Source organism: Camarhynchus parvulus, chromosome 6 (assembly GCF_901933205.1).
Source record: "Camarhynchus parvulus chromosome 6, STF_HiC, whole genome shotgun sequence".
Classification (NCBI taxonomy): Eukaryota; Metazoa; Chordata; class Aves; order Passeriformes; family Thraupidae; genus Camarhynchus; species Camarhynchus parvulus.
Genome location: NC_044576.1, coordinates 21,394,178 through 21,420,754, shown reverse-complemented (window position 1 = coordinate 21,420,754; position 26,577 = coordinate 21,394,178). Strand labels below are relative to the sequence as shown.

The 26,577-nt window shown below is 47.3% G+C and overlaps 1 protein-coding gene across 2 annotated transcripts in view; it reads right to left on the bottom strand.

The window, feature by feature from the left end:
- HPSE2 (heparanase 2 (inactive)) overlaps positions 1-26,577 on the bottom strand; it is a 104,430-nt gene that overhangs the window by 29,533 nt on the left and 48,320 nt on the right. For both annotated transcript variants that reach the window (XM_030951717.1, XM_030951716.1), the window contains exons 4-5: positions 3,961-4,134; positions 3,228-3,399 (exon numbers count right to left, since the gene is read on the bottom strand). In XM_030951717.1, the coding sequence (XP_030807577.1) occupies positions 3,228-3,399; positions 3,961-4,134 (346 nt within the window). The remainder of the gene's footprint in view (positions 1-3,227; positions 3,400-3,960; positions 4,135-26,577) is intronic.

Sequence of the window (26,577 nt, the reverse complement as noted above, 5' to 3'; positions counted from 1 at the left end):
GTCTGGAGAAATTCCCTCTTGCACCTGTGCATCCACAAGACACCATTTCCAGCCTCCTGCATAGTAGGCCCAGCCACTGCAGAGCCTATCCTTGCAGCATCAGCTCCAGGCACCAGGACCTGCCAGCCCAGGGTGAGGTGACACAGATGGCTGTGGCTGCTCTGAGCCACTGCTCCCTGCTCAGGGACAATACCTCAGCACTGAAGGGTGTGCAAAGCCCAAGCTTCTGGGCCTCAAACTCTCCTCCCTTCACTATATCCTACCTCCATCATTGGGAAGTGCACAGCTGTCACCCAGCACAGCTCAGTGTCACCTGCCTAAGGACAGCCTCTGCAGTGGACAGCATGCACACCCTCCTATATGCTGCAAATTCTTGGGTGTCCAAATTGTCAATTATTGTAGCAGACCCCAGAGAAAGGTGGTACCTCAGGAGGGGTTCAGTCCCAGCCTGTTCTGGAGGACAGGCATAAGGATTTAGTCAGAAGAGCCCTGGAGGCGTTCAGCAGATGCAAGTGCCCAACTCATGTTGACACTGCCATTATTTCAGGACAAAATTTAAGCACAAAAATAAGTTTAGTTTGATTGCTTGAGATAACAGCTAAAAAAAGACTAAAACCTTTTGAACACAGAGCATGGAGCAGGAAAATGTTATTCTAGTTAATACTTCACAGTGACACTTTTCTCTGAGTGTTTTGGGACCTCAGGTATCTCCAGAGGCTTTCCCTGGAGAATATCTAATGCCAGCTTCTACTGCTGGAAAACACTCCCTGAGCTTGTCTGAGGTTTCCTGTCCCATTTCAGCTCAGTTCCATTACTTCTCCTACCAAAACTCACTTCCTCACTTGGTGTAACACAGCAATGCTTGCCAATCCACCCATCCCATCTTCACATCAGGGGGGTCATCTCACCCCTCCAGCCTTAGTTAACTCTTGATGCATCATCTTCCACTTGACAAATCTCCTCCTACATGGTTGACTACCGCTGTTCATCACAATGTTTTTAACAGAAGAGAAAAACTACAAATTTCACATCATCAGAACTATGAGCTGCACACACTTCACTCAGGAGCCTTCAACCTACTGTGAGCACTACACAGGTCACTCATGGTGGTCTAGCAAGGCAGGTGGCAGATTTGCCTTTGAGAGAACTTTCCTAAATTCCCTCTCCTCTCTCCTGCTTGCTGACTGTGTGTGGCTCATTCAGGACCCTGAGAGGCATGTCCTGGCTGTGACAGCACCAGGCACATGCTGAGCCACATCCTGCAGACCAGTTCTGGATGCTGCCGCAGAAGACAGAGCTCTCGGTAGCACTAACCCACATATTGAAGAGACCTTGGGGAGCTACTGGGAATAAAGCTCACGCTGTCAAAGAGCTTAGGCACTGGGGTTTGTATGTTTATCCTTTTGCAACTCCACGTCCAAATACTGCAAATGAGTGTTTAGCCCTTTGTCTTTGTGTAATCAGACTTGTCCCTCCTCTTTACGCCCTGCCTGATAACAATGGGGTCTTTATGTGGAAAGACCAGCAGCTCTTTTTCCAGAGGACCCTTCAGGCTGTAACGCCATGCAGGCGTGTGCTGCTTGCTGTGAGCTGCAGGCACCAGGATTTGGAGTGCAGGACACAAGGTTTCTCCAAGGGAGAGACAAAACTCTTTGAGCACCTATGGAACAGAGTCATCCTGGAAGGCAGGGATGGCAGCAGAGAAAAGAGCATATAGCTTGGAGAGCAGGCATGCTCATCAGAGCTTTTCCACACCAGTTGCGGGGTTTATGAAGAGCTCCACTATCCCATCACCAGGGCTGCAGCTCTTACATATCTTCCCTTTCATTTGAGATGGGGTATCTGCCATTATCTCCACCAGACTATGGAGATAATGTATCTCCACTACAGCCTTGCTCCCAGGGCTGCCGTCAGTCAAAGCACAGCCCAGCAACATTCAGCTGCTGGACCACCCTGGCCGTGCGACTTGGCTGCTCCGACCTCTCTTCCCTGGGACCCGCTGCGGTGCACGAAGGGCAAACACAGCAGTAGGACTTCCCTTTCTCTAATAGCTTCTTGGCTCTCATCCCCATTGTTTTCCTTACTCAGCCTGCTCCTCCTGGCGCTAATAGATTTCCTGCTGATCAAGGCTACTACAGCATTTGTAGCTCCCCGTGTGCCGCTCGGGCGCGGTACCGGGCGCAGGGCTCCGTGGGCGCCGCTCTGGCGTGGCACGGCCGAGCTGCGGGCACAGGGCTGTTCCCCCACTCTCATCAGCGGGAGGGATGCTGGCGTGGCAGCTGGTTCAACCAGCTTTATGGTCTCTTTGTGCTGCTGCAGCAGAGCTGAGAATCTGGCCCTGGCTCCCTCCCCGCCCCGCTGGGGACTGCATCAGTGTGCTGTTTATTGTTTCTGCCAGATCATTCCTGCAGATGTTAATGAATGCTAGACCCAGCTTTGCTCCCAGCAGAGTCCCTTCCACACCTCCCCCTGCCCAGCCTTCTGCACTGGAGTTTCTGTTTACAGTCCTGCAGGGAATTTCCCTTCTGCTGCATGGTCTTCAAGCCACACAGACCCAACTCCTGCTGCCAGCAGGCTCCCACACCTCCCTGATTCCTGTAGCTGTCCAATGTCACCTCCAGGTGTCTGCGTCCCTCTCTGTCACCATTCCTTCTCCACCTCTGGCCTTCCCAAACTAGAGACATGCCAATCCCCCTAGGAGGGAGGAGAGAGCTTGGCGAGTGAAGAAAGTTGCAACAGATCCTTCCTCTGCACAGATGGAGAAAGCACAGGGAGAAGAAATCACCAAATGGGAAGAGCAAAGCAATTTGTCCAGGAGGACTCAGAGATAATAACCTGCACATTGGTAAGTGGTGCCAGGACCCACATCCTCACCCTGCAGCTCTTGGGCTTGCAGCAGCCGGCATCCACACCACTGCATTGTCCTAACATCCCAACAAAGTGGGCACCTCAGTCTGCCTATAATTGGGAAACGCTGGAAATGCTTGGGAGAGTGTAAATCAGTCCATCCCAAGATCCCACCAGGCACCTCTGCAGAACTTTAGCCGTACACATGATCGTGTTCCAAAGCCTCTGGTACTGTGGTGGCTCAGCCACAGAGAGCCTCACTGTCCTGGAGGTTGTTGGACATTGGGAAGGCAAGGAGCAAGCCTTCCTGCTGCCAAGGTCTCGGCATTGGTCTCAGGAAGGGTTTCTGAGCCCTTTTTCATCAACCCAACACCACTTACCCTTCCAGGAAAGCAACGACGTTCTTCCTGGGCCTTCCAATGTTGGGCCCATAGAGGTGTGCTCTGGAATAGGTGCGGATCAGCTGCAGCAGGCTTCTCAGCTGCGTGTAGTCCCTGCCCAGCTGGCTGCCATTCACTGAGCGGCCCATCAGGGTCCGATAGTTATTGGGCTCTGAGAAAATAAAAATTGACAAGCAAAACTTGTCAGCTCTGCTTTCTCCTCTGTGCTTCCAGAGAGACACACAGCTCACTCTGTCACACAGCTTGAGCTCCACAGAGGATGCAGGCAGCTCTGCAGAGCAACAGAAGGAGCCTCTGAAGAGTGGATGACAGCCACTGCCTGCTCTCCTGTGCTCCTTTTGCTGTGTGCTGGGTGGAGGAGCTGTACCTTGGTGTCATGCTCCTGTCCCCATAGGGTTGCTCACTTCCCCTGGCACTGCAGCCACCATGCAAGTCCCTGCAGTAGATGGCCTGGCCCCCCAGTGCCAGCTGGGCCCAGCAGCCAGGGCAGAAACAATTCATGTACTTAATACCAGCTGACAGAAATGTCCAGCTAAGAGACTCACTCACACCAAGTCTTAGAGGTGGTGCTGCCTTACAGCAAGGGCCTTTAAATCCCTCTGAAAATACACTGGTAAAGCATCCTAGGAGCTACAGGTATCCTCTTCCAAAACTGTGTATCTTTCTGCTACAGCAAGCTCCATTCCCCTGGCTCTCCTGTTCCCACACTCACCGTTGCCCAGCTCCCAGGAGATGTTGTACTTCTTGCTGGCACTGTACTTCAGCAGGCTGAGGGCATTGGAGCTGTTCCAGGAGTTGTTGGGATTTCGGCACAAAGCATTCAGTGCAAAGATCAGGTGAAGGCCAGAGCAGTCAGCAAAGTTATAGAGTTTGTCTAGAGACCTGGCTGGGAAGAAACAAAAAACAGTTTGTAATTCAAAGGAAAGCTACTTCCAGAGGGGTTCAAATGATCCGGCTGTCCATCATACCTTGCCTTCTCTGTAGGATGAGTGAGGGTCAAATGCCATCCCCACGACATCTGTAACCACAGAAAGGCACCTGACCTTTGAAACCCAGATAGGATTCCAGGTGTGGGTTCATCTCCTTCCAGCATGAAACTTGGATGCCCTCCACCTCTGTGTCAGAGCTGGGGCCATGTTACCAGAGACAAGTGACTTTATAGCATCGCTTTTCATCTGCTCTTGGCAAGGAAAGTTTGTCCTTTCCTGTGCTTATTCTGCCTTGCATCCCTTTCAGAGCAGATCCCTGCAGTGCCTGGGGAGAGGACGAGGAAGTCACCACCCTAAAGCTGCCATCTCTTCTGCACCCCACAGCAGCCTGGTCTTTGCTGCCTGGGCTCTCTGCCTAGTGAAAGCCTGGCCAAACCCTGCTGCCAGCAGGCTCTCCCAGGGTGCTGGGGGCTTTGTGAGATCTGTGTCCTATCTGCTGGCCCCAAAACTGCCTGGATGGCATCTCCCTGTACTGCGGCCTCGATGAGCCGTGGGGGCACCAGCTGGCAGCAACAGGAGAGACCAAAGAAAGAGCTGACCCACTATTTAGGGAGGTGCAACATTAGCACAGGACAGAGAGACAAAACACTTAATGCCCTTTTTTTAATGAAAACTTCCCTAAAAACTCAACAGCAATCAAACTGCTGATGAAGCTAATGCCAGTGTTTGCAGGACACAAACTCACGTGACAGCGAGATTTGGTTAGAGAGCACTTAGATAACTGTGGTGTTTTCAATCATCCCTGCCTGTTGAACTGCATCCCAGGACACTCAGCAAGCTTCCTGAAGCAGCCTTGGAGATGCAACCACTTAACGGTGAAGAGCCACGAGGGATAGGGAGGTTCCAGGGGGCCAGGGAGGGCAGACCACAGGCTCCCCTTTCAGAAGAGGGGAAGGAGGCACTTGGGAATGACGGAGTAGGCAGGCTGGCTTCAGGGCCCAGAAAAACACTTGGACAAATAACCAAGTTGCTTGTCAGCACTTGAAAAATATAAGGAGATGATCAACAATCACAGGAGAGTGCCAAGAACAAATCACACTGAAGCAATCTACTGACAGGAGAGCAGGACTGGCAGGCAGCAAAGCAGCCATTTAGGCCTTACACCTTGGTGGGTCTGAGGCTTTGTACACAAAGGACTGCACATGGAATTCTCTCCAGAAACTGAGGTGACCCTTATCTAGGCTGGACTGCAGTGAGAAATACTCACACCTAGGTCAGCTTCCAGTAATTTGCTGGTACAGTGAAGGGTCTAGGCAGCCTGCTCTGGGTCTATTTGCCCATTTCCAAAAACAGTGGGGCATAAAGGAGCAGAGGATACATCAGACTTGCCATGGCACCAGGGTGATAGCATCCACCACCTTTGCCAAGGGAGATAAGGGGATGTAGGGAAGGCCACCACGCACTCAGGGAATTGCTCTAAGCCCAGCAGTGATGCCCCAAGATTTCCTGCAGCCATGCTGCCCACCTGAGGTGCAAGTGGAAGAGCAGTAAGAGGGAGCTGCTTGCTCCAGGTGGAATAAGCTGTTCACTGGATGTCTGTGTTTATTCTGTTGCCTTTCCTGGTCACTGAAAGTCTCAGTGAATACAGACCCAGCTCTGAGAAGAATAAACTTGCCTTTTAAAGTAAAGTTTTAAGGATGGTCCAGGAAATAAGCTAACTGAATAGCTAACATTTAATGCAACACAGGAAAGTTATGGAAAGAAGAAGAAGAATGCAAAAATGTGGAAGAGAAATTCTCACTCCCTTCCACAACCTTTTTCAAAATGCTACTGGTTGTCTGAGTGAAAAGTAGCTGAATTAGATTAATCTAATGTATTCATCCCAGTGGTCCAGGCACATTAGCTGTTTTTCTGGATGTTTAGTGAATTAGAGACAGATACAGTTACTTATTACTGATTTACTTCAGACCCCCAGGCAAAAAGCTGCACTTGAAATGAGATTCCTATAAAGAGGAGAAGATAGACACCCAAATGACAAAACGGGATAGCAAAAAAGGTGTTACCTGCAGTTCCCCTGCTGGAAATGAAACCTTTTCACTGGCACAAAGCAACTGTACTACAGAAGCAAATTTGATTCACGTTTAGGAGACACTGCAGAAGACTGGGAATTGATTTTCCATGCATCCGTGAGAGGAAACAAGACGTCTGTTTATCCCAACACAGGGCCTGCCACTGTGAAATTATATTTTCCCCATGACACTTATTTTGTTTCTGTGCGCCTGGACGCAGAGATGCCACGTGTATTTCATGTTCTGCCACGACTTTCCGAGCTGGAAACCTCAGCAATCAGGGGAGTGAGCTGGGAGAAACACACAGATGTCTGGGGTTCGGTCCTGCACGTTTCCAGTGGTCTCCCAGGACAGATGGACCTATAGCCTGCACTGAAGCTACAAAGAGCAGAAAAGAACTAAAAAACCCATCTCTGCATCACACCAGATTGTTAAAATGGCCACTCTTGATATCAAGAGTAGCAGGTACTGAATCCACTTCCCTCCTTCATTCCTGGCAACTGTCTTGGGATAGTGCAAACTTGGAAGCAGCAGTGCAGTGACCCTGGCAGAGTTTTGATGATCAGTTTGCACAAGCTAGCTAACCATTAGTGGTTAAAGGGCATGTGTCTCACCTCTGAGATGATTGCCTCAAAAACCTTCATTGCAGACAGCTGCAGTTAGATGACAATACTGTCATGCAGTGAATGAGAGCAGCGTGCTAAAGTGGCCAAGGAGGCCAGGGGCATCCTGGCTTCTATCAGCAGCAGTGTGGCCAGCAGGACAAGGGCAGGGACTGTCCCCCTGCACTCAGCACTGGTGATGCTGAACCTTGAGTGCTGTGCTCAGTTTTGAGCCCCTCATTACAAGAAAGATATTGAGGTGCTGGAGCACATCCAGAGAGAGAGAAAAAAAAAGAGAAAAAAAAATCTGGTGAAAGGTCTGGAGCACAAGTCTTGTAAGGAGCATATGAAGGAGCCAGGGGTATCCAGCCTGGAGAAAAAGAGGCTCAGGGGAGACCTTATCACTCTACCAACTACCTGAGAGGAGCTCACAGCAGGTGAGTGTTAGCTTCTTCTCCCAAGCAACAAAGGATAGGACAAGAGGAAAGAACCTTAAGTTGTGCCAGGGGATATTTGGATTGGATACAAGAAAAAATTTCTTCACTGAAAGCATTATCAAGCATTGGAACAGCCTGTCCAGGGAAGTGGTTGAATCACTACCCCTGGAGATATTAAAAGATGTGTAGGTACGGCACTTAGGGACATAGCTTAGTGATGGAGTTGGCAGCATTAGGATAATGGTTGGACTGAATGATCTTAGAGGTCTTTTTCAAACCAAATGATTCTATGGATGGCTAAAGCACAAAAAGAAGCCTATTTAGAAGACTTTGAGTGATGTCCAGTCCTCCATATGTACAAATAAGGCCATAAGAAAATGCTATAAATATTTTACTGCCATGACTAGGGACGGCAACATTACTTTTGAGTAATGAGAACATGAGGAATCACAGTATTATTAACAGCTGGCTAAAACTCACTTTGAATTCTGGATAATTGCACTGTTTTTTCTTCATCAAACAAAGAAAATCATACAGGAATTTAACCTTTCCCCAGCTAACAGATCATTAGGCAAGGCTTTCACAACGCACTTCAATAGAAAAAGCCATTGTCGTACCAGAATGAATCTTAATAGAGCAGAACTAGATTTATAAGATGTTCTCCTTGCTCCTTCTCCCCCTCTGCCCAATGCAGAGATGCACATGCTCAGCACTCATGTGCCACTTCAGCTCAGCAAGAAGGAATAACAAAAAAAAAAAAAGTGTGCAAGGATGCTGAGAGTCATCTTCTTCCCTTTATAATGCTCATGTAGTTGGAGTGAGGCTGCCCAAGGCAGCAAAGCCCCAGGCTCCATCCCCTCACACCCACCAGCAGTGGGGTGGGTGCCTTGGTGGGTTTGGGACAAACAGCAGCCAGTAGTCAGAGACAGAGACCACTTAGGCCTGGCACAAAAATTAAATCAGAAGATATTTGTGATTTCTCAAACTTTTACATCATTGGTTGTAGAGGCTTCCACTAATCTAGGGAGTGAATACAGCCTGACAATGCACGGCTGGGTGGCCACCAGTGAAGATCTGCTCCCAGTCCTGCCCTCAGATGAAGCTCTGCACAAAAATTGAAGCTTTAACTGCTTGTATTGATCTCAAACCCTGCACAGAGAGAGACAATTTCAAAATGCAGAAGGTGTCTGTGAAACCACAAATGATGGTGGGGTTCAAGGGACAAGTACGTCCTTTGGGATTCTTTCCCATTATTCTTCTTTTTATACAAGGCTAAATTTTAATGTTCTCTGAAAGATGGATGGCACTTAGCTCTGTAGCATGCCAACACAAAATCTGAGGCACATTAAAATATCTCTGGCAGTTTAAAATAATTGGAAAGACTTTCCAGTTGTAGTTACTGAATTAAACATTATCCTAGAGCCTTTATAAAGAGTGCAGTATTGACCGCTGTTTGGTAAGAGGGACAGTTCAAGAATCTCTGGGTTTGAAAGCATTTTTATTCTGCTTCAGGAATTTTGCTTTGGCAGAGTTTAGCATGAAGAGTGGAAATTGATGTGCATGCTGAGACGGAAGCTGGGATCAGTCAGCGGGCTGAGGGGTGGCAGGACACGGCACCCATGGTGTGCCAGGGGCTTTTGTAACTCTGGGAAGGCAACCAGAAGATTGGGAAAGAAGAGCCTGTTCCCCCTCTATCCCCACCATTCACTACATCCATGTCTTGCATGTACAGACTATGCAAGCACCAAGGATGATGAGCAGCTCACAGCACAATTCCCAAACCCACAGCTTAGCTGAGAGACCAAGCCAGTGAACAATAGATGAACCCTTTTGTGGATAGAGCAAAGAAAAGTAGCTCTAGAAATAATGATTTCAACTAGTCACAGATATTGCTCAACTCTGCCTTCTCCATAAATTCTGGGCAAGCCTGGAGCATCCCTGCACACAGCTCCTGTGCCAGCACTGAAGCCAGCAGCATTCCCTGCCCCTGAGCACCCCGGAGGAGACAGCAGAGTGATGGCACTGGGAAGGACCTGGCAAAGAGAAGCCCAAAGACAAATTTACAGGGAGGGGGCAGAAAGGGCAGTACAGGCTGTTCAGACTAGAGGTGAGTAAGATGGCTGGTCAGAGCAGTGAATGGAAAAATAAAGATATTCCCACTTACAGAAAAACAAGTGGGTACACGGAAAATTTATTTATAAATAAATTTGCACCACGGTCATCTGAATCCCATTTGCTCTGTCTCTCTTGCATCAAAAATCCTCATAAAATCACTTGTGTGTGGCAAGGACTTAATGTTTTCTTAGCAAATAAATATGAATCAGAAGATAGGCAACAGACAATTAGAGTAACTCCAGACCCATGGGACAGGTCTGCAACACTGGCTTGAAATCTTCCAAAGGATTGCATCTCCAGTCACAACAGGGTATCAGACAAGGTGACCAGAAACCCCCCACCCACAATCTGCACAGTTAGAGCACCAGAGATCAGCCTTCACCATGGCTGCAAGTTCAGAGGCAAAGCAACATCCCACATTGTCCATGTGCACTGTAACATCCCACTGGATCATGGGAAGATTTTCCTGCTGTAGCTGCATGCTAAGCCATTCCTTCAAAGTTGTTGCTTAATGAGAATTTTAGAGATTTCAAGGCTACCAAGAAACACACACAGTTGCTGGAAACTGCATTCTAATGATGACCATCCCAGCTGAGAAGTTGTTTGGTTTTAATTCGGTTTTCTGAAGCATTTTGCCATGCAGTAAAACCACACTGTATAAAGATGCTGAAGAATTCCTGGGCAAAATTGCTTGCTGGAGGGAAAAATTTGCTTGCCTCAGATACACATCTCACCTGAAATGATCTCTCTACCTGGTCAGGCTCCTTATGCCCCCCAAAGAGGACTGAGATTTTCAGAACCATCCCTTGCTCTCCTTGACCTGCCAGGCTCTCCTGCTGCTCCAAGGCAAGGTGCAACGTTGGAGGTCTGTTCTGTGTGACAAGAAGTGCTTTGGCAGAGCCTAATGGTGCTATAGAAAAGGGATCTAGTTTAATCCCATCTGAAGAATACCTGAAAGTTGGAGGAACTGGCTTTAATACTGCCAGCCAGCAAAGAAATGCTGAGCACTGTGTTAATGAGAACCTGGATTTTATATCCAGCTGGAGGACAGATGGGGGATCTGGGGCTATTCCCTTTGGAGTATCAAGGGGGCCTTTTTCCAAGGGAATTGTCATCATCCCTGGTCTTTAAGCAGCTGAACATTGACCCTCAATATTCATTCAAGTCTTTAACTAGATTTTTCATTTCACTGCCAGCGCAGAGGTGATTATGCTGACCACGTGAGCAAGGTTTAGCGCTTAACTCCACCGCACAGAAATAGCAGTCTGGGGGCTTGGTGTCAATCTCTCGCCAATAAGGAGCTTGGCCAGCAGCCATGATTGTGGGCTGAGTTCCCAGCTGGCATATCACTTGGAAGACAACCACGAGGTCTGGGTTCAATATCCAATTGCTAAGGAGTCTGGCTGACAGCCTCGTTTGGTGGAAGGAATCCCAAATTAATATAATTCTTTTGATACCAGACAAGGGGCATGGCCTGTTTCCAAATGCTCTAAGGGCTCAGATAAAAGCCATAGGCATTGGGTTCAGTGTGTAAATGGTATCGAGGTTGGATAACAGTCAGGATTGGCCTTAATCCTCAGATGGTGAGAAAAAGGAATGAGTCCTGAGCTCTGCCTTCGTGCAAAAAAAGAGAGCTCAAATGAGCAGAATAGCTCTGTTTTCAATCCTCGCGTGGTAAAGAGCTCACAGGACAGTAATGGTTTCTAGGAACAAGTGTAAATTGACATGGAGCTTCAGAAGAGATGTGGGATCTGGGTTCAATCTCCAAGTGCTGTAAAGCTCAGATAATGGCCAGAGGGGCAATTTCCAAACCCTCTGTTCCAGTCTGGTGTCTGGGAAGAAACCAGGATCATGTTACAGCTAAGAAAGCTGTTTTCTCCTGCTGCATAACTTAAAGTATTTTCCCTTTTGGATCAGGATGAATCCAGCATCTTCTAAAGTTTCAGAGGGAAATGGAGGTGAGCAGGGAGGGTGCTACATGTTTGAGTGGAGCAGAAGAACAGAACAAGGGAAAATAAGACTGTGAGCATCACCTGCTCTTCCACATCTTCTTGGCCACCCCAGATCACTGGATTTGAGCCATGGAAATTGCTCCAGGGAAAACCTGGGTACAGCTCCTCATCATCCTCAGTGCTCAGCAGTGCCTGCACAGGGTGTCTTTGGGGCCTCCATGGGAGGCAGCTTGTCCTGTCAAGAGACAGTGACAGCCTGCATGGCAGTTCCATCTCACTGACACTGTTTGAACAAGGGGCTGGTGGGAAACTGTGTGTGTGCAGCAGTGAGTCAGGTCAGCAGCTTGCTTGAGTCATTCCATTTTGGATAAAGGAATGCAAATAAAATGAGCAGAAAGTATTCAAATATTATTTTGTCCAGGCATTTAAAGCTGGTCTTTTACATAAGAAAAGGAGCAGAGGATGAGGTTTTATCAAAAGCTACATATTGATCCTGTGAAAAGCTTCAAATTTGCTAGCACTATCTTCCCGCTCTTGAGGAAATTTAGAAAATCTAATTCCAGACTCTGTGACTCTCAGGTTTAGCTCCAAAATCCAAATAGGATGGACCACAGCAGACAGGCTCTGATCTGTGAATGCTGCTAGAACAGGATTTGGATTGTGAACCTGACCTGCAGTTAGCCAGACTCTTGAGCAGCAACAGCAGGCTTGGGGCAAAACCCTCCAAAACCCATTTCAGTGTGGGAACTACCCATTCCTAATGACCAGGGGTGCTGGAGACAAGCCCTGTCAGCAGCATCCCCTGCACAGGTGGTGGGCACAGCCCAGTGTTCTGCTCTTTACCCCGTGCAAAGCTGTGACTCTGGGGACAGGTCACCCCATTGCCACGGAGGTGCCTCCCTCCGGGCTTTACCTGTGCACGTGGAGCAGCAACCCTGCCAGGCTCAGGAACACGGCTGCAGACATAACCCAGCTCCACTGCCAGACCTCTGCTGACAGAATGACTGTTTTATATGGCTATAAGAACAGCTATAAGCGCAGCTGTCTGAAAAGCAACAAAATCTATGATGTGTGTTTCTAAAGCCAATGACAGCTGGCAGTGCTGTGCTGCAGCTCATTCCTTCTTTTACACGGTTTAGTTAAAACACTTCTCTGCAATCACTGTGATTTATCAACAAACTGCACTTTCTGGAACAATTTAAAAGCATTCCTAAATAGGTAAGAAGTGGTCAGCTCCTCAAGCTCTCAGCAAGCTCCCAAATGGCTGGCAGCTAGAGATGGACAGGGACAGCTGATGGGAGGACCAAATGTCCTCCCTGGGCACTCACAGGAAGGACAGGGCTGTGAATCCCATTGGGATGGGGAGTGTTGAGGCAGAGGTACCTGTGCAGCTGCACAGCATTACCCACGGATGGGAGAATGGTGATTTACTGAGTTTAAAGCTGGCTTCAGGTGCAAACATGAGCCATTTCTGCGCTGCCAGGAGAGGTGACTTGGTCCTTGCACAGGCTGCTCCCTAGCCATGGAGGGGGACCTCCTGTGACCCCCTGTGACAGAGTCTGACCTCTCAGGCATGGGAAACCCTGCGCAGCCAACACCACAGAGGTACATACAAGATAACACCATAGCTCTCTGTTCAGCTGGAAGTTGTAACACAAGGCAGAGTGAGAAAGCAAGTACTGCACCATCCCTGTCCCCACACTCACCTCCTCCTGCCAGCTGTAGGGCACAGGACAACAGCCATGAGGGGAACCCACACAACCCCGTGCATCACTCGCATCCACGCTTTTCTTTCAGTCTGCCACAGTCGCAAAGCAGAGGTTTTCTTTAGAAATACTTTTTCTAGCAGCACCTGAAGCACTAACTGCAGCAAGAGGGTAGATGTTCTCAGCACTCCCTGCAAAAAGTGAGTTGGGCTGCACAGGCTGAGCAATACCCTGTGCAGATGCTGCATGGCTAAACAGGGATGAAAGATGCACAGGTACAAAGCATGCTTTTAACATGTTCCTTTAATCTCAGTAAAATGCTTAGCCCAGGTAGGATGTGCATCTAGCTCACCAATCCCCTTCAGCAGCTCCCATACTCCATTTTTTGCTGCCTAAGCTGCTGTCACGTGGCAGACACACAGCTTGATTCAGAAGAGCCTCACGGAAGCCAGACCCACTCCACAGCATCCCTGGAGCCGCAGAAGGAGCAGAGCCCTGTACCAGGCCCTCTGCCTCCCACACCCCAGATCTGGCTGCTCCAGAGCAGAGTGACATTGATCAGTCATGCGAGGAGCCTGAACTACCACATCGGGAACAAATTCCAACTGAGGACTTCAGTGTTGCCAAACCCCAACATTCAAAAATCATGAGTCAAACTCACAAAAATCATGTGACTGGCTCAAGAAACCTGGTTTTAACATAACTTTCATGGCCTGATGTTTTCAAAAATTTGGGGTGCCTTTATAAGATGTTTTTGAGCTCTTCTACTACCAGGAGAGTTAAAATCTGGCTTGTTTTTATTATTCCTTTTAGGCAGCTGATGTGCAGCAGAACAATCAGTTTACTTTACAAGTTTGACTGCCTTTCCCATGGGTGGGAACTGCAGCTGGTGGCTGGGGATGGCAGGGGCACACCTGCAGTCCCTCAGTGCCGGGTGCTGCAGCAGGAACGCTCTGCTGCTAAACAGGGATCTGGCCAGCTCCTCTTGCTATTGGGACGCAAACTCAGAACCCACAAGAATCAGGTGCTGCGTTTTGTGGGTCTGAGTCAGTGTTTCCTATGGTGCAAGGGGCGGCAGGCATGGTGTGATGCTAGAATCCCCTGTCCTGGTGCCGGAGCATCCTCCCCTGCCCGCTGACCCCGCTCGCTCTCGCCATCGCCCATTCCTGGCTGCTCCCACTCAGCCAGGGAGCAGCTGACTTGCCTTGGAGCAAGAGGGAGTGACTACGGCTCTTCGCACACTTTGTGAGCTGGGCATCTGGTATTTTTCAAAACTCTGAAACATTTTAACTGAAAACTGTCTTAAAAAAAAAAAAAAGAACACCCAAAACTCCAACCAAAAAAACAACACATAAAACCGGAAATGTTTCAATCTGAAATCCTTAATTAAAACCACACTCTTTAGTACATAAAGAAGGAAGTTAAAACAGAAATGTACTTTTGCACATTACAGACAGCATTATAATAAACACAGAGCTCTGCCAAGAAAGAGGCATATTCAAGGCCAAAATAGATGCCTCCAGCTGCACTCGGATAATGTCAGAGGGCTCGTCTGCACTGCGAGTGTGGCTGCACTTGAGTGCAGCAGCGACCGAGCAAGCCTGCCGGGTGAGGAGCACAGCAATCACCGGGGCAGACTGCGAGCGCTGCACCAGGACCACAACCCACCGGGGTCAGAGCTCCACCGATTCCCACAGACCTCAGAGCCGGGCCCTAATCTTTAAAATATTTGAAGGAACTGGCCCTGTCTCTCTCTGCTCCTCTGGGCCCTCAGATACGGCTCAGCTGGAGGGACCCGGCTTGGCAGGAGCTCTTCCCGGCTAATCTTTGGGGGAATCTTGTACCAAAGCACACAGGGTGGAGTCTGAGCCTGATTTTGGAGGCACAGATGAATGGCTGGAAAAGACCAGCATCGTTAGCATGATGTCCTGCACCAGGCAGCCTGGGACACACATGTGGAGTGCACAAGTCAAACCCAGTCCCTTAGCAGGACAGGTCAGCTATTTTATAAAGGTATCGAATGAGAGCTTAAAACCTGCTGCAATTATGGAAATCAGCCTACCCCATGTGAGATTTTGCAGTTATTTAGCATCCGTGTTAAAAACAGGCACCTGGCTTTGAGTCCAAAGTTACCTGTTTTGGCTTTCTAGTGATTGGATCTTGCTATATTCTTACCCTGCTAGATTTTTGCTTCTTGTGCGTAGCTCAAGATTAAGGTCAAGCCTCCTCTAACATTAAGCTGAATTTGTTGCAGGTCTTCAGCATCTTCACAATAATGCAAGATGTTCCAAGCTTCCAATCAATTCTTTGGCTCTTTGCTGTCCTACAAGACTTACCAAGCTCTGTGAACAAAACATCGCTATGTGGGGCATTTAGGATCTCATCAACCAATTGATTTTCTCTGAGAGCACAGGTCTGCCCAGACTCCTTCTCCTCCTCACCAGCTGCAGAGCCAAAGCAGCCTGGTCTGCACTTAAGTGCCAGGAGAACAAACAAGACACATTTAAACAACTACAGCAATTAGCCTCACACATGCTTCATGGAAAGATTGTTGGAGGGGAATGCTGATGTGGAAGGATGCCACCTGCTTAGGAAACAGAAGAAGGAAATAGGAGGGTTGATTGGGTTTTTTTTGTATGAAGAATATTTTGGGGTTCAAAAAGAAGTGAGAAACAGACTGTGTGCATGTCTCCAGGGATCAAGAAAAATAAAAGGAGCACAGAAAATGTCCCACAGAACTTCATTAATAACAAACAGAACACATAGGACATCTATTTGAGTGTCTGACTAAAGCAGCTAAAATAACTGGAGTTGGTAGGAACTGGTAATTTTAATTACCATGTTATCTGTTAAAGACAGAGCAGAGCAGGTCCCAGACACAAGTTGTTGGACTGTGTGAGGAAAAGTTGCTCTGGAGAAGGGAAAGTAACAGGGGAGGGGATGTTTATTACTTGAACATTATTGATATAGAAAGTTGACTAATAGTCCAAAAATGGAAGTAAATTAGAGTACAAGTGGTTACAAAACCAAAAAGCCCAGCAATTTAAGGCAGTGAAGGAACAAGAAAAACGGATTAAAGATAATGTATTTCAAAAAAAGCAAATTTGAACAAATTCAGGGCACAGGTCAAGAGGATCTCTGGGGAAGGGAGTTTAAGACAGCATTTCCCAACCAGTGAGACATGGAGAGGCAACAGCTGTGCTGTGGGTCAGGGGAGAGAGCAGCAGAAAGAACAGCAGGAAAATACCCTGCAAATATGTACAAATTAGAGGAAGAAAAAGGAAAATATCAATTGGTAACTCATTGCAAAAGAGTAAGCAACATATTGACATGGAAACAGCTCTTTTCTGTAGTTTTCCTTGAGACAATTAACTGTGACATAACTGTTAGTTACATTAATCTGAACTGTGAAAGAGCAGCAGACCTGAAGAAGGACAGAACAAATGAAAGACCACTTAGGAAACCTAAACCACAGAAATGCTTAAATATCACTGTGAAGTCTGTGTCAAATTGTTTTGCCAAATACAGAAGATTCATATGTATTCAATAAATACCTTTTCTGCATTTTTCACCCAGAATTTTGCCACTATCAGCACGCCCTCGTACAATAATTCTGTATTTTACTGAAGCGGTTTTACTCCTGGTACACTGGAAGTAGATTTATTGCTTTAACCCCCGGTCCCCAATACTCAGCTTGTGCAATGGAGGCATCACCTGAGCAGGGTCATTCTTTGAAGGTGAGCAGGGAGGAACAGGCATGACCCAGAGTGATGTAAGCATCCAAAGAGCCTTGGGTGAGCTCCCTTTAAGCTCCATACCTCTTTATACTCCTGGAAAATAACCCAAAGCCAGCCCAGTCCTGTGCATCAACACTGCAGGTATATGGATTTGGATGGGATGGATGCTAAATTTCACAGCAGCCACCCTGCAGGCACTGCTGCCACACAGCTCCTCTGCACTGGCTGGCACATCCTTGGTCTCTGTAGGGATGGGAAGGGTTCTTACACAGCCTGCCAGGACAGCAGCCCCAGACATCACCCATTAGTGGTGTCATGCCTAGAGGCGGCTGTCAAAACCAGAGGGAGCCACGTAGGCAGAAGAGGCAGGGGAGAGCACAACTCACTCACGGCATGTGGGACTCAGCTAAACACACAGCAGAAGGCTGTGCTGTGAGTTACTCCACTCTTGGAATGGATTTACATGTCAGATGTTGGCTCTTTTCATGAACAGATCCTCTGCATGGCTTTTAATACGTATGTGTACCCAACTGCTGAGTGACCTACAGCGCTGCCCTCCCTCCTGCTCCCCTCTCACTACTGAAACACAAATCCTTCAACTGAAAATACATCAAACTCTGGAGCTAAAGAGTCATATTAAAATCGTGTATATGAGGTGCTGGTTTAAGCTAATGGTGTCATTGGCTTGCCTTCTGGGACAGGGATCTGAGGTTTTTGCAATATACTTGTCAGACTTTTCAACTTACTCAGCTAAACAAATAACCACTGTTAAACCTCTGAAAGGGATTCTGCCCCAGCCAGAGGAGACAGCCTTCTGAGACAATTCCTGGGGATAAAGGTTGATCTAAAAAAGCATAATTTCTCAGGATTTAACTGACTATCTCACTGGTTAAGTAAATGGTTTTATTTCTGGATATGGCATAATCTTTGCTGAAAAAGAAATTCATGGAAAATATTAAAATCAACTTATTAAAATAAATCCCCCCATACTTCTTGGCAGTCTCTAATTAAATAATTCTACCTGAAAATCCCATGACTCAGATTACTTATGGGATATGCCCAGTGGCTCCCACCTTTGGCAAATGGGAACCATGTGGGCAGCATTAGGAGAGGGAAGTGCAAGAAAAGGTGAGCCCAGTGAAAGGCAGATGGACACACCATGGCATTCTGGGGAAGATTAAAGGGAGACACCAAAGGAGGGATGAAAGCTTCTAACATTGGAGAACAGGAAATTTTCTGTGTCTGAGGAAGGTTATGCTTGCTCTGAGCAGGAAGGAAGGTGTTAGCAGCTGGAAGAAAAGACTAAGTCTTGTCCTGAGAGGAAATGCTTCAAAAGCATTTACTTTCCAGATTAGCAATGACCTTGCTCCATTTACTGCTGAAGCTGTGCATGTTGGAAGCCTCATCCTGCAAAATGTGGCTTGTTGTGCATTATTATACAGCTGACAAATGCTCCACGCTCTGAACTGAGAAATATGCTCACAGCACTCAGAAATGACTCAACAGATTCTCACTCAGATTTCGGGTCATCTCTTCAAACTCTCAGTCTGAAACTTTAGCATAAGGAATTCCTATTTTAAGAGAGGCGATAGGATAAAATTATAAAAACTCAAACCACAGACCAAGGGTTCCACATGATCTTGTGCTATGTCAGCACCAGGGGGACAAACAGGGCAAGCATCTGGACACCAGGAGGACAAGTCAGCCACCAGGATCACCTCCTGGAGAGAAAACAGAGAGACAGAGGGTGCCCAGGATGAAAGCAGCAAACTCGGGCAGCCTCCGTCTCTTCCCAGCAGCACTGACCAGATCTGGATCTGGTGGTGATGTGCTGCTGTGCAACACAACAGCTTTGATCACAAAGACTGATGGCAATGAAGAAGCAGATATCTCTAGTGATTAAGGGAGGAATGTGAAATATTTTATGCACATGTGTGTAGAAACAGGCTCTAGTCTATCTTTCTAGAGCACTTCTGGCCATCTTACCAAGAAAGGCACAAAGGCAGCACTTGTGTTAGAAGAGGTGGCAGCATCAGGGAGAAATTTATTGAGCTGGTCTGTCAGGTCCTAGTTCATAGTAATTTCTTTCAGGTGAATTTTGTTGGTCCTCCAGTGCTGACAAGTCTTGGGAATGCAAAGACAACAAGAGCCCACAACTATCAGAGAATCTGGAAAACCTAATTAGCTTTCTGATGGCTCTTCACTCAAATACAATCTAAGCACCACAAAGACAGAGCAGAAGGGCAACCCAGCCTCAGAGTGCCCTGGAGGAGTTTTGGAAATGGTGCTGGTAACCATGCTCCAGGAAGGCCCTGCCTGGGACATGGCATGGGTGCTGGGTTTTAACCATTGTGTTTCCTGTGTATTCCATTTCCTGACACAAGAGGTGCTGCAAGTTCTATCAGTGGTGATCTCCCACTTCTCAAAGGATGGAGATCTGCAGAGTTTCCTTAGCCTCTAATGGCTCCTTCCCAAGGACAGACTCACTAGGAGGTGCAAGCTGTTGGCAGCTCAAGGCCCCAGAGGAGCTGTTGACCGTGTTTAGGCCGTGATCCAGAAGACTTGATTTCATCCAGCATAAGTGGAGCTGTTTTATTTATTCTAATGGTCTGATGGTGCGGGAGGAGTGCTCCCTGGCTGCCCAGGCCAGCCCTGTTCCAGGCAAGAGGTCCAACACACAGCCCTTCTCCAGAAAACACTGCTCACAGGGACAAGGCACCCATCCGCATGTGCTACCAGGAAGCAAAGTTTCAGCAGGCTCGTGCTGCCTCCCAAGAGACATTTAAGTTTCTCTTAGACCTCTTGTCTGACATTCTATGTCTTTGCCAGCCAGGTTAGCCTGGGTGATTGCTCCACGTCATGCTGGAGGACTGCTTGAGCATCCCTTCTCCAGCAATGGCCATGAGGAGGTACCTGGAGAAGAGCACAGGAAGGACAACCACATCATGGTTGGCCTCCAAGAATTAGTGGCACAGGGCAGCAGGGATAGAAGGCATCAGGAGCCTTACTTCCCAAATAAAAGCAATAGTAGGAACCAGGATAAAATGACAGCCCCGGGATATCACATGCACCATGAATATGGTGAAGCTCAACTCAGAGTAACCTGCTGTGCCACCTAAAGATCTGAAAGCAAGATGTCCTAGCTCACATTAAACAGTGAGAGTCTGCTGAACCCTCAGAACAGACTCGCGCCAAATTATAAATAAAGATCCAAGAAGACTTGACACAATATTGAGGCAATGACTAGAGAAATGACTTATGAAGTGCACAGCGAAAGCCTGCAGGGCTGACCAAATGGAGGAGAAGCTTTTAAGAGCTGCAGAAGCTTTCCAAAGGAACAGAATCTGAGGAGTGCCAATTTGTGTCAAAGATTTTCCATCTGCACACAAATAAATAAATAAGAAAGATGGAAGCAGACAGGGAGAAATCTGTGTTGTCCATCTCAGAGCCCTATGTGGGTGTAGCTCCTCCAGTGCAGTCTGAGCTGAACTCCAGCGAGACTGAAGTGTTGCAGATGGCCAGCAGTAGTCATCTGCATGGGGCTGAGTTACACTTCATAGGTCCAATTCTGCCTCTGGAATGAATACTGTGTCCTCTACACATACAAGGTGCTCTCCAGACCTGCACAGCATTGATCTGCCAGAAAGGGAACATCAATGTCCCTCAGGCAGAGAGTGGTTTGGGAGTACAGCGAGAACAAAGGAGCAAGGAAGGAAGATGTGAGACAGTAAGAAGAAGGGGAAAAGAAATAATTTTCTATGGCCAAGCCATGATAGTCCAGCTCCTATTAATTCCCACTCCTGCTCTCCTCCGCACCTCGGCATAAGGACACCAGCCTTGCCACTCACCAACAAATCCATGGAGGGAGCAGTGAGGGAGGCATGGCAGGCAAAGAGGGGACAAAGGCAAGCCAAAGAGTGCGGGAGGGAAAAAATATTTTGGGGTTTATTTTTCACACAGGATTCACAACATTCCTCAGAAAATTTAATTTTGCTGTCCTGTTCTTGTTTGCTAACCAGAACCAATTTAATTTTAAAACAACACGCAGAGCCAACAGGGAAAAAAACATTTTGCAATGGCTCTTCGCTCCCACTTGGAACAGCGAGCACAGCTTAACTCGTTCGGCTCTCGCAATTGCAGCACCAGCTTGTGGGGAGCTGGCAAAGAAGTCTCTGCCCAGGAGGAAGAGGGAACTCACTGGTGCCCATAAATGATAGAATAAAAATGGGTTTTTTGAGCAACTTGACAGGTCCCACTCCACACATCTGTGGGGGCTGGAGGTGGTGGGAGCAGGGAGCAATTTGTCGCATGGAACATCTTCCTGTAGCCCTGTCTCTCCACCTGACAGCTCACTCCAAGGTTTGTAGAAGAAAAATGGATTGTTGTTGCATTTAACAGAGAGCAGAAAGCTCCTATTCCTCTTCCACTACCAAGAACTTGCACATTTCTCATATCAGCTTGTGAGTCTTCTGTGGTTTTATGCCTTGTTGTGACAGTTTGGTAAACAAGCAGATAAAAATCAAGAGCTTTTCAAAGGCAAGGTTAACACACTCCTGTGCGACCTGGCTTGTCAGAGTACACCAGAAACTCCAAACACGTTGCTTCTGCTTACCATCTGCATGAGCTTATTCAGACTAAAATAACAAAGTGTGTTTCCTGATCTCCATCAACGTAAATAGAGCCATTAAACTGCAAGACTGTTTACATTCTGGGAAATAGTCATTGCATTCATCCTGATTGCTCCTCATCGTGCAGCCCCAGCGTCCCCACACCGTGCTAGCCATGGCTCTGCTGCAGCCCACAACCCCACTGACCACCAGCTAACACCAGGCATCGTCTGTGCCACAAAACCAACGGAAACCCCTTTGCAAATATTGTATGCTGGTGTCCAAATTTGGTTTTATAACTAGAAACAAGGACACACTTGAAGGATCCAGCTCTCCCAGTTGTAATATCTGGCAGGCATAGAAGTGGGAACATTCACATTTTATAAAAGGAGATCTTTTGCAAGGTAAAATCATAAACATTAGAGCAGAAAAAACCCCTGGAGCTTGCCAGTGGTGTGCTTACAATAGCTCTGTCTTCTGCATCATGCAAGGACCAACACTCCAACACAAGCACGTAGAGATAGCCCGGCCTCCCTCCCAGAGGATTTGTGTCCTGGAGGAGGAGGGGATGGTGCCATCTGTAAGCTGTTGCATCCCAGAACATCAGAGCCAGGCACTGCACTCTTTTGGCCCAGGTACCCCATCTGCTCATAGGGGAGGGCCAAGAGCAAACACTGCCCAGCCCTGTGGGGTCCGGCCACGCCAGTCAGCACCTCTGCACCCATATGGGCACGGGGCTCCTGGGTGCTGACAGGGACATTTGCACAGTCCCTGGGAACATGGGCCATGCTGGATGCTGGCCTGCATTGCTACACTCCTTACAGCCCTAATAGGTGTTCCCTGTAATTGTGGGAGGCCGTTGTTTTTTGTTGGCCTAGATTCACCTGCAGCATTGTCAGGAATGAGAATTCCACATTTGGAAATAATAACAAAAGGATAAAACTGGGCAAATAATGATGCAGGCCAGGTCACACATTCCCATTTTATTAGACTCAAACCGTCCTGAAAGAATTTCCTTGTATCTGCGTGTAATAGCTAAGTGCAAATATTTTCTAGAGGACATTCTGTTTCACAAAATGGAGGGGCTCTGTTTCTATGCGGGTTACATCATAAATTATCCATTACAAGTGTGGCAGATTTTGCCTTTATGCTCTCTGCATAACAGCTCTGGACCTGCCCTTGTGGCTCTGCTTGGCGAGCCAGCTCGGCAGCTCCACAGATCCATCACAAGCACTCTCCTCTGCAGGGCCAGAGTCTCTGTACTACCACTCTTCACAGCTCCTGTCCTTGTCTCGGTCCCAGATGAAAATATCCTCTCCTCTTTTGCACATGGCTCTTCCCTACCCTCTCCCTCTGCTAGCAATTAACTCACTGGAGCATTTGTGAACCAGAATGGAAGACAACATGGAAGAGAAAAGGTTAGTGCCATTCCCCACTGTCCTGGTGGGGACAATGCCACTCTGCCCAGCCTTGTGCCAACTGGCAGTGTGCAGCAGGAAGCTCACGGAGTATGGACAAGGCTAAGGAAGAAAGGAGTGCAGCACATTTGCTTTGGCTGCTGATGTTCTACCAGTCGTGTCACATGTAACCATTTAACAACGGGGCTCGTGAAACCCAGCCCATCAGCATCTGCTTTTACCTTGGCTTTCAAGGCATCTGTGCCATGCAGGCACTGTTTTTAAGAGTGAAGCAAGTATGGATTTGCACTTGCATTCGAGCACCAGTGAGGTGGGATACACTGTGGGAATGGCATTGCCCTGGGCAGAGCTAGTGTGTCCAAGGGAGCAATCCAGCTTTGGTTCAGAGCTGTTAATCACATCCCAGGAACCACTGCAGGTTCTAGAGTTACACACCCACTGGGAGACAGGCTTTCATCACAGACCTGTAATTAAAGGGAGATGTCAGTGTAGCACGTTAACAACTTGGAACATCAGTTATCCTTGGAACATCAGTTATCCTTGGAACATCAGTTATCCTGGGAGTTCAGCAAATTTGAAATATAAGTATTTAGATAGAGCTCATCAGTTAACATACCAACTTTAACTCCAAATAAATCAAGAAGGTTTGATGATTTTATGCCAAGGTATTTCTACAGAAATAGAAAGTACTTCAGTGTAAGCATACCAAGTTTCAGCCACAACCCAGGCAGGCGCAGCATGTCAGCACGGAGCACCTTACATCTGCCTCTCTGCATCTAAAACAGTTAAAGAATTACTCAGTACTTTGCACAATAAACTCTAAATATCATTACAACCCCTCAGGTTTGCTTCGTGGGGAAGACAGGGTGAAAAAAAGATGCCTGTGGCTGGATGGTGTGTTTTAATTATGTCCAGCCCTTTCCATCTGAGGTGTATGTATCAAGTGTCTGTCCAAACAGGAAGGGCGCACACAGGATAGTCAGAACAGCTCAAACTCACGCACTTAAGAAGGAAAACATCTCCCAGTTGTGCGTGGGTTGGCTCTGAGGATCAGGACATACACAGAAGACAATGCCCAGGAACAGGGCGGTCTCGGCCCCGGGACGTGCTCGGGCAAGCTGCAGGGGTGTCACTGAAGAGCGGGCCACTGTGGGTCAGGCATGGAGGGAACCATCCCATGCACAGGCTCAGACCTGCTCAGAAGACACCTAACCCACATGGGAGAGGTGAAAGCAGCAGCCACGAGCTGCTCTCAAGTGCGTGGCAATGTTTCATTGTCAAAAAGGCTGTGCTGGCCAGAAATGTTACTACATTATTCAGCATTAAAAAACATTTTCCACTTAAGAACAGACACAAGTTTGAAGCCAGTGTAAAAGCACCCTCTCAATCAGTAGTAACAATGGCATCATTCAGTTCTGCTGATGCTTCAGGAGAGATCAGTACTTCTGCCTGTATGGTTTTAATAAAAGCAGCCAAACAATCTCAGTATGGGCTCTCTAGAAAGCCCTGTGGAGGGTTTGTGCTCTTGAAAAAGGAGTGTGGGATCCATGGCAGTTGAGGTGGTACTTGTGTGAATGCAGCTACCCTGGGATAAAATGTTCCCTGCATAAGCTGAAGCAGTACAGAGCTGTAGACAGACAAGCCCCGGAGAGACAGAAGAGAATTATGGAGTGTTGAGCTAATTAGGTTCACAGCCTTAATTATTGGAGCACTACAGCTGATAATGCAAAACCAGCCTTGTAAACAAGCTTCTATTTTCAGCCACTCATGCCAACAACTTTCTTCTGAAAGAATCTGCTGCACAACACAGACTTATCACATCCCAAGGGCACATTCTGGAAAGTGCAAAGAGGTCCTCTGAAGCCCTATAATATCAGGTAATTACAGCAAAAGAGATCTTGACAATTGCCATTTTTAAACAAATAATGAAAACATGATGGAACATTTCAAACTCATATGTGGGCTGGAACATGCATGGCTTAAGTGCTGGCTGAAAAAAACCCAAAAACATGGGAATTCAGTTTTATAGATGGCTTTGAAACCTTCAGCTCCTTTTCAGAGCATCCTCCCCAAGCTCAGAGGAACAGGAGGCAGGGTCTCACATAGATGTCTGCTAATCCCAGGACAATATGGATGGAGTCACAGCCCCACACCTTAACTGGTCCCATCCTTCTGCCCACACTAAAACTTTGTAGAGGCTCTGAAGGAGGAGGAACCTTCAGATCACCTTGTCTGACCTCCTGTGCATCACACACTATAGTATTTCACCCACTTATACATGTGCTGAGCCAAATAACTCAAATTTGGCTGAACCATAGTTTCTATAAAGGCAGCCAGACTTAATATAAAGCATTACAAGATGAAGAGAAAACACCTTTTTTTTTCCCTTAGGTAGTTTATGTAGCTGGCTAAATATTTGTGTCCCAGTTCTAATTGGAATTCTTTGGGTTTGGCTTCCAGACCCTGACTCTTGTTCTACCTCTGGTCATTAGATCAAGAAACTTTGCAGTAGATTATGTGGTTTTTTTCATGAGACCACACAAATGAATCCACATTTTAGTTGTTTTTTTGATACACTGAACTGCCCAAGTTTGTGAAGACTCCTTCACAAAAAGGACCCAACACCTCTTGGTACCCAGTGGAGCTCCCTCCACTCCACCACCTTCACTCATCCAGGTGAAACAGCAAGTTGAATCAGTTCAATATCAGTCTCAAAGATGCATGGAGAGCCTAGGGAAGGAGAAGGAAAGAGTAAAGACAACTCTCAGTGACGAGGGAAAAGCAGGGGAGCTTGGAGGTTGCACCAAACTCTGTCCTGTAGAGGGTCTAAACTTCCAGTTAGAGCAACACCCAAAGAGCCATTCCTGTTCACACGAGAGTCACACATCAGTGCAGAGAAAATGGTCCCTGGAAAAACCTCAACCCATATAAAGCTCAGAAAAGGTCATCACATCATCAAGGCTGTTGTCCCACAAAGCCAAATGTACCTCCTAGAGCCATCTTCACTGAACTCAGTAATTTGAATTTACTCAATAACAAAAAACATTAGATTTTAAATGGTTTTTCTTAAATGGAAAACAAATGATCCACTTTTATATTGCTGCCCACTCAGTGAAGCATTAAATGTTTCCTGGGATAGGGTGAAAGCAATGATGTAAGGTGTTGGGAGCCTCAGACATAGGGCAGCTGGAATAACTGGACTATCATGAGCTGTCAACATGTGAACAAAGATATCAACTATGAGATGAGATTCTTGGGCATTTAAACACACACTTCACAATTCCCAGAGCAGACAGTGATTTATGACTCACCCAATTATCCCTGTCTCATGATGGTGTATAGCAGAAACATTAACGAGGGAACCAGAGCTAAGGGGAAACAAAAATGGACAGATTTCCACATGGACAGCCATGATATGATATGATATGGCACTCATGATATTCCAGTGCCCCCCCAGGGGAACGTGGGCTGGGTAAATGGGGCACAGAAGGTAGAAGAGGACCAGGTCACATATTTCTGCTGTGGGTAGCAGTTTGAAGAACAGGAGAAGCCAAGAAGCTGCACTTCAGTCCTGGGAGAGTGTCAGTGACTGGCAAATCAAGCTCAGATCCCCAAGATACTGCAAACTTCAGGGCAAACCTGATTTTTGAATGATGATGCATTTTGTTATTTCATACCATCACCCTACCATTGTAAACACATAGGGTTAGGCAGGTTAATGAAATAACTTGTCACTTAAGCCCTGCTCAGTGCTAAA